Genomic DNA, 14,802 nt, shown 5'->3' on the forward strand with positions numbered 1-14,802 from the left:
CATGTTCAATTCATCATTTTTGAGTCTGAGGACCTAATTATCAGTGTACTTCATTTTAAACGTACGGTCCTTCCATTGCACTTATCAGGCCAGGGAATCACTGTGAAATTTCTGTCTAGGATGTTCTGAAATGTTAGAATAAACTTCTCCTTGGTTTTACAAATTTCTGTTGAGCAGGAAGAACATAATTCAAAGAGGCAGTCATACATCCTGCCTGAAGAATTCGAGAAATCAGAGACCGTGGCTAGTTGTTAAAAATTATCTATAAAGATATCTGTGTAGATGCCATGCAGTAAATGAAGTGAAATTCGGAAACTGATCATAGAACCACTGTGCTACAAATGTGGCAACACATTTTTTTATTTATTTAGAGTAAGATGTGTTAACATCCAGCATGACAAAATTTGTACAAAGTTCACAATTTAAAAATGAAGTCTCACAGCAACTTGTGATTCCACACATTTATAGCAAAATTAAAATGTCAACAAATCCATGCCGTGTAGTACAAAAATAAATCAAACTTCAGTTCCACAGAGAGCACAATAAATAGTTTATACAAAATTCTGTCTTAATAAATGATTACTTAAATTAACTTAGAAATGAATATGAACAATAAGTTATAATAAATAAACTCTGATGACTCACAATAATTTCATATGAAAGGTCAGCATTCTAATATGTGACACTTTTGTGATCCCTATATAATAGTCACAGATAACTTTTGATTTGATATTATGTACCAACATTAGATGAGCAGCAGATTTGTGCTTAAAATCCCTTTCCATTGTACATAGGTGATAACAATAAGAATCCAAAACTGATACTATCTATTACTCTACTGAAAGCATTACTATACTGGCAAAGAAGCTGCAGACACAATGCAGTGGAAAAATGCATATGCCATTATGAACAATGAAAGCCCTAAAAGGAGGCTAGGGCAAAAGTACAATATATATGGCAGAAGGTGAACAACAAGCACCTTGCTTCAGCTCTCAAAAAGGCAATTCTGAGCATGGCAGCTACAACTAATAGCACAACAGAAAAAGGGCACTGTACAGATAAGATACTGCAGAGCCCCAAAGTAATTACATAATCTTTTCCCAGCTAGTTATTAAAGTCCTCGTGGAAAACTGTAAGCTTTTGTACAGTGAATAGTATAAAGTGCCGCTGGGATATACATATATTTATACATATATATATATACCGAGGTTGAGTATTGTATCAGAATATTTGTTGTGAGATCCCTGTAGTCTCCCTTAGCAATATTACTGGATTGGCCATAATGGCTTCCACTATAATTTGTTCTAGTTTAGTGTCACAAGGCTAATGACACAAGAAATTGCACACCTCCGTATGGATATATAGGGCAAGGTAAGTGCAAATAGTCAACTGGCACATTGTGGGGACAATGACCCTGTAAGTCCTGTTCTGCTAAAAATATTTTATTTTTTACAAAATCCATCTTTTTCATAACAAAATTTTAAAGTACTTTTGTACTTTCTGCATAACATCAAGACATGGAAGGAAAAAGATATGCTATCAAATTTAAATAAATTCAACATCCGTAAAACACAACACATCACCAAATTTACTACTTAAAAAAAGAAAAATGTAGTAATAAAAAGTGGTCTTATGCATACATATAGTGCAGTCATTTTGAAGAAAACAATCAAATCTTGAAGATACAAATAAGTTTTACCTTAAAATGATCCAGTTTAAAGCAAAAAAAAGTGCTGAAGTATATTTAGTTACATTAAAAATTTGATTGCATTCATTTTTGCAATAGGTAATAGTAGAACGAATACAAAGCGTATGTGGATGCTGCAGTAACGATTGTTCTCCAACTAAAAGCAAAACATAAATGTTGAAATATTAAAAATCGGATCAAATGCTTGGCCAAACAAAAGGAAAAGTCTTTACTGAACTGCATTCCCACTACGGAGAGCAGCGAATGTGGTTCAGTAATGCTAACAGAAGCAGATCATTTGTGTTTATCCCAAAACTAAAGATGTGAAAAGGCAATATTAATTTTAAAATATTGTCTTCCACCTTGAATTGGAAATACAGAATTTCTGAAAGATGAACTACATTGCTATAACAGATAATTCAGAGGGGCACTAGCAGTCCAGCAGAGGTAAGAGAATGTTGGCTCCAAAGTTTATTTGAAAATAAAAGCTGAAATCTTCACGTTGTCCACCTCTGATATAGTTCTTTTCATAATGGAAGTTCTCATATTCATACCATGTAATGCTTAGAAGTTAATTAAAAAGTGCTGTTTAAGCTGCTTTGAATCTTCTGTCAAGTTTCCATGGCTTGATGTTGTCTTACAATAAATTACCCATTTTGTATCTTACATCTAATCCATGCCATTTTCTTGGAATTCAAAAAACCTCATTTTATTGCCCCCACCACACACCATCCTCCAAAAACAAAAGTCACATAATATTTTCAAGCATTGTTCAAAAATAAAGCATTTTTGCAACCAATTCTTGCTATGAAACAATATGCACACAAAATGTATTTCTTAAATCCCATAAAATCCTCCAACATGAGGCAAAATGATAGTGTTTAAAAAGTGGCTGCAGACCGCAACATCGTCATTCAAAGCTGTTTGTTTTTTTTTTCTTTTTGTCCATTTCAGTTCAAAATACTAAAACATTTAATCACTAAAGCATTAAAAAGAATTTACACTCTATTTATTTTGATCAGCTTACCTCTTCAGAAATATATATACCCCAAAAATGTGCATACATTAGCAGCTATAAACATTACATGGCATATCACACTATGTCAGCTTATATGAAAACGTACAAAATGTGAATGTATTCAAAAAACTATTCTGCAGTTACTATCTTTAAAGCAAGACATAAAATCATTATGAAGTCTTGTAAGCATAACACTGTTTCAAACAGAAATAAATATATAACACTTTCTGGTAAATTACAGCAGCAAAAAACAAGAGGCATCCTTTTTTTAAGCAAGACTTTCACCACTATAGCAGCTGTTCAGACCTGAATTCCTCTCACAGCCTGCTTTATATTTTCCAGTAGGGCTTTATTTTCTGGACTCTGATAACGATCTTGATTTGTATACATGTCCGTCAAAGTGGTCACGTAAGCATCAAAATTTTGTTCATTGATTGGTTCCTACGAGATATTAAATAGTAGTTCATATACAACTTTTATTTTCTTAATTGTATATTCATTTAAGCATAACATATTATCAAGGCATAACTGCCACCATTTGTTTATAATATTTAAAATGCCTATTTAGTTCTTACTTAATTTTTTTACAGGATACACCGGAACGGGCCCTCCATGCCTTTGTTAGCAGTTAAATGTATCTTTATGGTTTCAGTGCTGTTACCACAAATATCCAACCGGTTGATGAAACGTAAACATAAAAAAGACATCTATTGTATGAAGTGAACTGAAGATCGCCAAATTCCTTAACTTGTGCTCTCAATCACTTACCATATGTGGTAGCTGGATATTAGCTAGACTATGAATTAAAGACTGGCTTAAATTGGCCAATTCATGAAGAAGAGACTCATTTTGCTGTTCAATTACTTTGTTCTCCTCTTCTATCGTCTTCAGGTTGCTCTCCATTGTGGTAATCTAAAATGGACAAATTTGTGTACAATGTAATATAAGGCAAGCTGTTATAAAGCATGTGCTCTTCAAAGGGAGTAATAACAGAAACACCAGAGAAAGGAGAAAAATATCTGTTATTGAAACTAAAATTATAACTCAATTATACCTATTTACACTTTGTAGACCTGTCCTAACTTTACACACTGGATGACAACTGTTAACAGCTATTACAAACTGCGCAGTGTGTGTTTGTCTGTGTAGGTTAAAACAGAGAGTAGAAAAAGAAATCAGGTGCTTGTTAGAGTCAGTCACGCTCCAATATTTACCCTAAAAACTAATTTTATGTTAGTGACCAGTATGAAGAGCCTGCTGTCAATGAAAGCTCAGCTAGGTATGGCATGGTGCTGCTGTCTCACAATAATTTAAATAGCTAGAAAATCTATTAAAAATTATAATTGAGTGTTGCCACCTAAACATATTTTTTTTTTTCCCTTGGGCTGTGTCATGTGAGATGCTGACTATTTGAAAATTAATTACTTGCAGATTTTTCTTTCCCTATCTTACATTTATGTATTTCTACTCCTCTCATATTTCTGGAAATGCATGTTAAAATCAACAAATTTACTAGAAGATCTTAAATTTAAAATGTTTTCTTCCAAGTCTTATGCAAAAATGCAGTTCTTGCTTTACATTCTGGCATTTTGTCATCATTTCCCTACAGTTATGCTTTATCTCACCAGAAAACTGTAAAACATCTGTAAAATCCTATAAAGATCAAATAATGACAGAGAGCCCTGAATAAAACTGAAATGAGGTATCAATATAAATTCTGCTATCATTTGGAAGTCAAACAAAAACACTCCAAAAGACCACATCCTTTCTCTATTTTTGGGTATACAAGAGGAGGAGCACAATGGACATTACACACTTCTCCACAAGCAGCAGGTAAAGAAGTAGCAAGAAACAATCATCTCTACTTCCGTTAGGATCAGTGGGCATTTAATGATTACTATCATGGAACTAAAGGCTGAAAAATACTGGGAACTGCAGTAAAGCTCACTGTTTCCATCTGTACTCAAATAAAACAGCACCAGAAGCTATGCTGGGCCATGGAAAATTTTCAGGGAAGGAATTCAATTTATTTCCTTCCTTTGACTTTTCCATCCAGCATTAGGACTGGTGAGAAACGAGAATAAAATGAGCTTTCAACATCAGCTTTCCCATGTTTTCAACAGATTTATAGGGAACCTAAAAGGAATTAAGCTGGATCTGTGAAACACTCCTGCTGCCAAGAGCTGCTCTAGGTGATGAAGTGTAATAGGTACTCTTTTCCATATCTAAATTTCCTTTGTAAAGCAAACCTGAAAAAAGCCACATTGTACATTTGGGCTCCTTCACCTTGTGACTTCTGTTAATGACTCTGATCTAACCTAATAATTTAACTACTATTAGAAATGTATACATAGCTTTATCAAGGGGAAATAAAAAGCTGATGGGTCATGCTTTTGTCATTGTTTTTGAAAGTATAATTAGCTAGGGCTCTTTTTTTTAATGGTGGTAATTGATGTGGAAATTGCATTCTGAATATTGTTTTCTGATTTAACAAATGGCTCACATATTAGTATGTGAGGAATATGAAAGACTACAATTTATCTTCCATATTTCTTTTAACCAGTCACGTAGAAAAAGCACTTGAATTTAGGGCTTCATAAAACTGTTACCTGAGTTCTGAGTTTAATCATGTCAGCTTCCATCTGGGAGTTGGATTCATTTAGTTCTTTGATTTCTTCATCTAACTGTTTAATTTCTTCATCATTTTCTATACCTATACCATATAAAATAAAAGATGTATTACAATACAAAGCTTTAAATCAGAGTTCAGCAAATTAATTACTTCCATATTTAATTTACTTCAAGTAGAAGTATTAGAGAAAAAAATACAGAAGAAGGAAATGCTCTTCAAACTTGTGTTTTGAAGTTAAAAAGTTAGATGTATTTTCCACAGCTTTCAAATCTGCAATAATTTTCCAGCATGTGTTAGGAAAATGCCTAGAGAATCAGTAAGTCACAACTTTCTTTTTACACATACTGATTTTAACACCGCATTACAAGAAAGGCACCTGTAACAACGAATTCTGCTCCACAGTCTCATGTAACTTATTTGAAGGACTAGGTTAATTTATAGAACTTCTGAAGGTAAATATCTTAACATGATAATTTTTTCATAACACAATGCTGACAAAATCATTTCCCAATGTAGTAAAATTTTGTTGATGCATTAGGATATATTGTGATTCTGCTGTTGCTTTTAATATTTGAATAGTTCAGAAGTGTTATATAATGATACTCAGGGCAATTTGCAAAATGGAAATGATGTTTTAGTTTTTTAAGAACTGGCACCAATATCTTTAAGGATTCAAAGATGAATGAACTCTGTAGGTTTTATTTATTCATTTAATTATCATAGCAAAGCATGTAACAGTCCTAGGAAGAAATATAGCTGGTTTTACTGAAGTAAAAGTCCTAAGTCCTAAAGCTAGAGAGTTTGTGTTCCCATTGGCTTGCTCTTACATATCTTTTCCCACTATGCCTCACAGCAACAAGAAGGATGCTGTGTGCCTCCGAAAGCATCCCAAATGTCTGTATCCCATTCCTGAAGCCATTCTTCCTGGATATGGCAGGTTGTAGAGGAAATTACGCCCAGATCTTTAACTCCCTGAATACTAGCAACTGAACCAATACGTTCTCCAGCTGTGCTGGCAATGTGTGTTGCAATGGCTCTTCAGAAAGCTTTTTCTATAAATGCTTCTTGGTTCTGAAACACATTTTATGCCAGCATTTAAGAAGGCAGCATATTAGGCATGGACAGTCACAGATTAAGTGACTACTTCAAGTTCTCCAAGAAAAATTAGGACTTAGGTACCTCCCAGACACGATGCTTATGTACTGCCTATTTCATCTGAAGCCCCTACAGTTTGCTTTATTTGTAGTTCAGGTGCAAGGATAGTGTCTTCACTTTCATCCAAGGTACTTGCAGCATCTTTCCTGAAACTCAAGTTTCCTTGGAAAGACTGCAGATCATTGAAGATGAAATGGAGGTTACAGAACCACAACCCCAAATGAATTCAAGGGACCTCATAAGGACTTGACACTTTGGCAATAAATTCTTTTCCTCCTTTAAATCCTGCAACAACATAAGGTCATCTATCTAACTTGGTGAATGAGATATGAATCAGAGAACCAGAAAATTACAATGCTATGCCCTACTTCGAAATATTTTAGAGTTATTTGAGTGTAACAGGCCAGTCTGACTCACTCCACTGTTGACTCAGATTTCCACAGCATAAAGCCCACTTTAAATTCTCTTGACCTTGAATTCACAGTTTATACGAAGACTTCCACGCACAGAAAAAAGAGCCTATAGTGACAACTTAAGCTACCAATGAAATATTGTACTAAAAGGTAATGATTAAAAATTTACCATTACTGGCCCGCTGCTTTATTGTTAGCATTTGTTCTCCAGACAGCTTTGCTTTCTTCATTGCTGAAGTAGCTCTGGGACATCCTGATAAACTGTGAACATTAAAAAGATTATTAATTTTGATAGATCTTTGAAACTAAATCATTAATCCAAAGCTGTGACAGAAAGCAGTATTAGAGATGAAGATCATGGTCATTACCTGGTACTGAAGGAGTGCGTTAGTCAAAAAAGAAAAAAAGAAATTAAGACTTACCAGTAGTTATTTCATGATTTTATTCTTTCATACGAATTCTTTTTTGTGTAAACGCTAACATATAAGTCAGATATATCTTGAACAGATAAGAACCAAGGAACAACAGTCCGATTTTCTAATGATCCTCTTTAAAATTTATATTTTAAAAGTAGTTACTTTGTACATACACCTCCACTTAAAATTTACATGACTCCTCTTTGAGCTGCCACCCACTTTAATTAACGTGCCTAGACATTAATTCATTAATTGATGTGCATCTCATCAACTGACCCTTACAGGCTATGCTTCTCTCAGTGAATATACCGTACTGAGCAGAGTAAATTGCTATTTTTTAACTGCTTAAAAAATAAAAACACAACAGTATTTATGTGTTAGTTTTCTGTTGAAGCATAATAAAAGTTTCAGTTTGGGGCACCTCAGTACAGGAAGGACACAGGTCCTGGAGCAGGTCCAAAGAAGAGCAACAAGGTTTGTGAAGGGCCTGGAGAATATGACCTATGAGGAGAAGCTGAGAGAATTGGGGCTGTTTAGTCTGGGGAAAAGGGGTCTGAGAGGAGACCTTATTGCTCTCTTCCAATATCTCAAAGTTGCTTACAGCAAGAGTGATGTTGGTTTCTTCTCATTGGTGACAGGATGAGGGGAAATGGCCTTAAGTTGTGTCAGGGTAAGTTTAGGTTAGACATCAGTTATTGCTTGTCTCTGATGTTGTCAAAACATTTAACTTTTAATTACACCATACAAAATAGTCTGATGTAAAATGCAATCTCAGCAGATTTATTGTAAAAAATAAAAATAGATACGGGAAATGCTCACTATTTTAATGTAATTTTATACATCAAACAGTCTGCTCTTTAGAAGTCACATCCTTAGTGCAAATCACAAGTAAGTTTAAATATATATTCAGTCTGATTGGAACTTTTGAAACTTACTAAACAAGTCCATATTCCTTCAGGACTTATGATTCCATAAGCACTAGGACTAAAAAGTGTTACACACATGGCACTGCCTCCTGATAATATCTCTACAATATGGAACAAGTTTCTGACAAAGATGTCTGTGAGCAAAAGCATTTACTTAGGTACAGACACAACTTCCCACTAAAAAAAAAAATTAAGTACAATATGGAATCATTTAGAATTTTTATCTAAAAAGCCTAGACTACTATTATCAAGTGAAGCCATTTAGAAAAGGCAATTTTCCCAGAAAAATGTTTAAAAATTAAATTTATTTTCTCAGAAGAAAAATCAAGGTTCAACATCCAGACTTGTTACTGAGAAGATATATAATAAAACAACCCTGTCAGTATCAAGAATGAGCATGACCTAATATGTTTTCACTACTAAGTAGTAGGATGACACAATACTCCAAGCTCTGCTTCAGACTCAAGGCATGACCACAAACCAAACCTCCTCTTAAAGTGACAATGGGAGTCCTGAGGAAGATTAAGGAAGAAGTTGTGTATTTTGGGAAAAAAACATTGGTGTGGGGAAAGTAATTAAAGATAACAACAGTATTTGCATTGCAACAATTATGGCAGTTTGCTCTTATCTTCATCCTCAGCCTTTTTCTCTCCAATAGCTTTAATAGCTGACCAACCAGGGAACTCCTCAAAATGAAATTCTCTCTCAAAATAGCAAATAGGTATAGGATGCTAGAATTGCACCAATTATTGCACCTTCCCTGGAACCGAGGGCAGGCTAACAGGCCTGTAGTTCCCTGGATCCTCCTTACAACCTTTCTTGTAAATGGGAGTCACACTGGCAAGCCTCCAGTCTTCTGGTACCTCACCAGTCAACAAAGAGCGCTGATAGATGATGGAAAGCGGCTCGGCTATCACCTCCGCCAGTTCCCTCAGCACTCGGGTGGATCTCATCTGGCCCCATGGACTTATGGCAGTCCAGTTGGAGTAGTCTCTGACTGTTTCTTCCAGAACCACAGGGGGTTAGTGTGCTCCCCAGCCAAGACTACCAGGTCAGAGAGAGGAGTACCCTGAGGATAACTGGTCTGACTTTTAAAGACAGACGTAAAGAAGGCATTCAGAACCTCTGCCTTTTTCTCATCCTATTGAGGAGGGAGTGAGTGAGTGGATGTGTTGGACATAGCTTTCTATTGTTTCTAAATCTCAACAAAGATTTAAGGAAAATGAGTCACATATATCTGAAAGGAAAAAAAAAAAAGAAAAAAAAAAGACAAACAATCTAACTAGTGATTTTGATAAAGACACTACCAATTTGAAAGCCTTTACAACTGATTCCTTTGTCACAGATTTTTCTGCTACAAGTCAAATTAGTGTGTATTCCTGCTTTGGTTTGTTTATTGAATTGTAAACAACCCTTCCACTGACTTGTACACAAATGGAAAAATCTAGAGCTTATTCATTCCAGTAAAGAACTCATAAAATTAATCACAATTATCTCACTTGCCACTGCCATTATTCTCATACACATGACAAATACTGCAAGATAGAATACAAGCACTGTTGAGCTTTTCTTTTTTTTTTTTTTTTTTTTTTTTTCCTGCATTAAAAATGAATAAGGCTTTTTAACAACACTGCTGGCAGTATGCCTGTAATAAATACAGTCTACACACAACAAGGTATCGTTTATCTCTGCTTGAATGTGGATGCCACAGGGCATGAAGCTACAGCATTTCAGGTAGAGCTATGAGAAGTCCAGTACTCAACTCCTGGAGCCCTCTGAATTCCTGATTCAGCAGGAGCTGAGCTGCTGCCGCTGGTCATCAGCAACTTATCTCTCTGAGATGCCATGCTTCTTGGCTCTCACTGAGTTTCTACTATCAGTTATTTAATTTGAGAAAGTGCAGTGTGGTATATCATCCTTGAAAGCGAGCCACTGCAACAATTTACAGAAAACCTATGGAAAATGAATTAAACTGTTGGATTAAAGTGACCTGGGGTCACATCCTGCAAACCTCCTGTAAGGTACATGCTAAAATTTGAGTAAGCCTCAATTTTTTGCTGCTTGGCTATGTACATCTGACACTGCAGCAGACAGTTTATATTGGAAATTTGCTTCTGTTGGGGATGGGTGCTAGAGAGGTCCATGGTTTGAACTTAATCATGTAGGTCTGGCACTGTCAATGCAGCAGACATTTCTATACACTATACACCTGTATTAATTGGGCTTCTTTTTTTCAGGAACACTTTAGAAATGGAGGAATGCAGAGGTAAAATACAAGTAGCCCCCCAATCCACAAAATAAGCACCATCCATATGGAGCTATATTTGCATTTTGTGCCAACTTTAATGAAGAGTAGTGACTTACAGAAACCCAGTAGTGTAAGATGTATGCAAAAAACTATGTGCACAAAAGTGCATATGATCATTGAGTTGTTTAAGAGTCAAATACAATGTTAATAATGCTTTTTCTTTTTCTTGTTTAGTAGTCCAGTTACACTGCAACCAATGCCTAGTCTATTAATCACTAGATTTGAAAAAAAAAAAAAGTTAAATTAGTCCCCAAATAAAAGGAAAATTACTTGGGGGGAAAAAGTTTGAAGGAGATTTCTCACTAGTACTTAGCACACATTTACAAAGAAGTCCGATTTGAAACAGTGAAACATGGGCTAAAATGCTGAGCTGCAACAAGAATATACTAGTGCTGTCTTAGAGGGTATAAGGAAGAAAGGCCATCTGACTGGAGGGATCACTGACCAAGTGGGGTAATTGCCTGGGTGACTGATTTTAGCTATCACTTTTTTTTATTGGTGCTTTTTTTTTTTTTTTTTTTTTTTTTTTGCCTCAGCAGACAGACATAGACTGGTTGCTCTTAAAGTTGAAGGAATTCTACTTGGCCTGTCAAGTGAAAAAAATGTTTTCCAAGCAGCGATTTGGGGATGTGGAAAAGTAGGAGACATGGGTCAAAATAAAATGCAGCTTTTGTATTTGGTGTGTGAAGTGTTGAAGTTTACAAAGAAAGAAAGAACAGGAAGTAAAGGAACAAGAGGATTTAACTGAAGTAATGACAATGTATCCTGAGGGCTAATTTTAGAAACATTTTAAGATGTTTATTGATTCACCACCACTGTGGGATTTTTGTTTTGTTGCTTGTTTGTTTGTTTGAAAATAAAACAAAACTCTTTTCCTGTTTATTAAAAGTAGCATCATCTACAAATTAAAGAAAGGAATATGTCCCAGGACATCTGTTAACTACAGACAGATCCAAAATGAGCCCCAGAGAAAATAGTTTTGAAATGCAGATAAATACAGATCACAGTGAAAACTACTGCTTCATTTTGTTAATGTAAGAAATCTTACTCTTTTGACTAAGCTCCAGAGCTGTTTGGTAATGTTTGAAGTCAAGTTAAGAGATCAGACTCAATGATCAAAGTGACCCTTTCCTTGGTTTAATATTAAATCCATGAGCCACTCATTTTTTATTATGTTGAAGAGTACCAGATGTAGAGACTTCCTTATTCCCATGAGTAAATTCTCCTGCACACCTTAAAGGATGAAATCCTCTGAACAACGTCAGCAGAGATAAAGGAATCCTCCATGGCTGAGCACTTGTTTTTATTTACATTCAAACATAACTGGTTTCTCCCCAGCTCCTTACTGAACTGTGAAGTAAAGGGAGTCCAGGAGTGTTAGCTATGGAGAGCTTCTGCAAACAGGGTAGTGCTGTTTGCTTGGAGGTTACCGGGGCTCATGTAGGAATCACCTCCTCCCCACCAGCCACACAACTCCAGCTTCCTTTGTGCTGTGTTGGAAGAAACCGCCTCTTAAGCTCAATTTCAGAATTCTTCACTCAGAAAGAATGATTTCCGATTAATGTAGTGGTTTTTAAGCCTTGTTCTCTGTTTAAAGCAGTTTTGGTGTACTTACTACTCATACCTAAATGCCAGTGTAAGAACTTTCAGTGAAGTTTTCAGTCACGATGGAAAATAAGAAGACTGATGTGTTAAGTGGCAGCTTCCAAGGCAAGCTGCTTTACAAAGCTGCTGAGGAAAGCAGCTTAGATTTAATTTCTGTTTAAATAATTATTTGCTTTGGTTTCAGAACTAAAACTTAGAACATCACCTGAGCGGCTAGAGAAAAAGTACAGCCATTCTGATTAAAAATAAAATGTAAACTTCTTGTTATCATCTTAGTGATAATTATTCACTGTTTCAGAAAGACTTCCTGCAAATAACTACTTTCTTAGTTTGGAGTGGGAGGGTTAATGTCGTACTAAAATCTGGTTGGTCAAGCCACACAAAGGCTGCCATATAGAGTGAATGGCCATGATATACACAAGCTGGGAGGGCTTTAGCTTAACTATGTTTATTTGTCAGAATAAAAGAACAGAATTAGAATCAAGTAAAAAAATAATAACATTTTAAAAATAAATTAAAAATGCAGAAATGTGAGCACTGCCAATCTGAGAGAAAAGGCTCTGAGAGTAGACTCAATTTGAAAGGAATCCCTCTGGGGCATGAATATGTAGTAGGGAAAAAAAAAAGGATTAAGGAATCTCAGAATGCTGGAACTGTAAGAACACTGCTAAAGTTGGCCTTCAGCTGCACATACTTGGTCCTGTGGCAAATCTACACAATATTTTGTTAATTTAAGTTGATTAGTCAGCAGAGGGTCTGCAGGTGGGCTTCTCATACGTGACAATGAGCACTGACCTCTCAGCCCTGAACAGAGAAAGGGTTTTTGCCTGTTGCCCAATGATGAAACAACTGATAAAAATCTCTCAGTACTCTCAGGCAAAGGAGGAAAAATCAGAGCACATTACAGGTATGAAGGTGGCCCTATACATTTTGGCAACAAAGAAAGCACTTAATAGAGCAACACTGATGGGATTTTCCTGGAGGTAGGAGCCAAATCCTGGTTATCAGCCTCTCTACTGTCCCATTACAGCACATAACACATAACAACACATGTCCTGAAGACTGGTGGGTTTACTGGTAAGTCAAATAGTGTTGGGAAGGTGAAGACTGAGACTTGTTTAAGTGTAATAGGTATCTCTAGCAACATATCTTCGATTATTTTTGGGGGGTAGACAAAAAATTTCAAGCAACTTGTTTATTGACCAAGCCCAGCTAAAAGCACAGTTTCTCTACGAACTTCACTAGGCAGCAGAGAGACAGCAGGACTTGAAGAGGAAAATTTGTCCCACCTGTTACTAAAAAGCCGTGAAGCGATCTCTGCTTTTTTATAGGCTATGTCTGTAATGAGAACAAACAGGTTTATAACCAGAGAGCTTCTGCTAAGTGCCTGAAATCAAGGAGATGTCACATTGCAAGCACATGTACAAATTACTGTCTACTGTCATTTGTCAGCTCTGCACATCTAAGTGATTTTTCTTGCTTATACTGTGCAGTCTGCTTTTCCTAATATGAATTCCATATTATTTTCTCCTTGAATTTCCCAAGGTAAATAAGCCTCTTAAGTCCTTCTAGATTAGCTCTCTGTTAGAGGTCTATCAGTTTAATAGACTGTGCATTTGATTAAAATGTTATTCCATCCTTCTTCCGGATTGTAATGAAAAGAGCTGGCAGAACTACCTGCAGTTTAAGAGCCCAACCCTTTCAAGGACCGGGCTCTGCTTTTAGTCACTTCTGACTGCTGCCAAATTTTAACTGATCTTACTGCAGTCTTTTGCAGTAGATGTCTGCCCCAGGCTCATTTTTATATTTTTTTTTCCAAATGTCATAGGAAAAGATTATCTATTTCTCAGAATTTATCTGTATACAACTGTTTTGTTTATATTGAGGAGAAAGGGGGAAAACAATAATTCAGTAAATACTTCTAATTAAAGTGAGACTTGACATTTCACAAGGTATTATTCTGAGTTTAGAGAGCAATTCTGAGTCCTCATGAAAATGAACATGGATTCGGTGGAGTGACAGACCTCTGACAATCTGTCACTGGGACATGAGCAGATTATATGTGTTAGTATTTGGTGTCAGATTCTTGATTTATTTTGTCTGTATGCAAACTGGGAGCACTCTGGGCCTTTCTTTACCATCAGTCCTGTTAAGGGCTGAATGGCACAGATGAGAAGGGTGCTTGCTAGGAGCACAGCTGGTGAGACCAGGTAATCTGTTCTATCAGTGCCCAGGAGAAGCACATGGGAAGATCTATATCTAAACTACTCAACCAGACAGGGCCTGGACATAGCCTGAAGACATGTTCATATTCCACAGCTGAAACCAACTAACAAATATCCCAACATGTCTGGGCACCATTGTATTGGTTACCACTGTCCATGACCACCAAAAAACAGCTTATATGGAGTCAAAATAATTCTTACATACAGGTACAGATGTACAAATATGAGATGTTGTACCTCTTGCTCAGTAAAGGCCTGCTCTACTGCTTGTTCTGAAATAGCACAGATTCAGCAACTGATGAATAGAAATCTGGATGAGACTATATGTATTTAATTTCACATTTTTCTTCTTTTTATATATATTATTATCATATTTAATTGCCGTGATCCTCTCCCTGACATCTTAAAAATCTGCTG

General features: G+C 36.0%; 1 protein-coding gene across 40 annotated transcripts in view; it reads right to left on the reverse strand.

The window, feature by feature from the left end:
• Positions 1–342: 342 nt before the first annotated feature.
• The window catches only part of MYT1L (myelin transcription factor 1 like), a 274,007-nt gene continuing 259,547 nt past the window's right edge, over positions 343–14,802 (reverse strand). For 27 of the 40 annotated variants that reach the window (XM_085543910.1, XM_032443417.2, XM_085543905.1 and 24 more), the window contains 4 exons: positions 7,075–7,166; positions 5,309–5,418; positions 3,474–3,617; positions 343–3,146 (listed from right to left, as the gene is read on the reverse strand). In XM_085543910.1, coding sequence (XP_085400036.1) covers positions 3,006–3,146; positions 3,474–3,617; positions 5,309–5,418; positions 7,075–7,166 — 487 coding nt within the window. In that variant the 3' untranslated portion in view covers positions 343–3,005. The remainder of the gene's footprint in view (positions 3,147–3,473; positions 3,618–5,308; positions 5,419–7,074; positions 7,167–14,802) is intronic. The other 13 variants (XM_085543915.1, XM_085543916.1, XM_085543927.1 and 10 more) reach the window with 2 other exon arrangements.

Source organism: Coturnix japonica, chromosome 3 (assembly GCF_054131305.1).
Source record: "Coturnix japonica strain WE chromosome 3, WE-NBRP24, whole genome shotgun sequence".
NCBI lineage: Eukaryota > Metazoa > Chordata > Aves > Galliformes > Phasianidae > Coturnix > Coturnix japonica.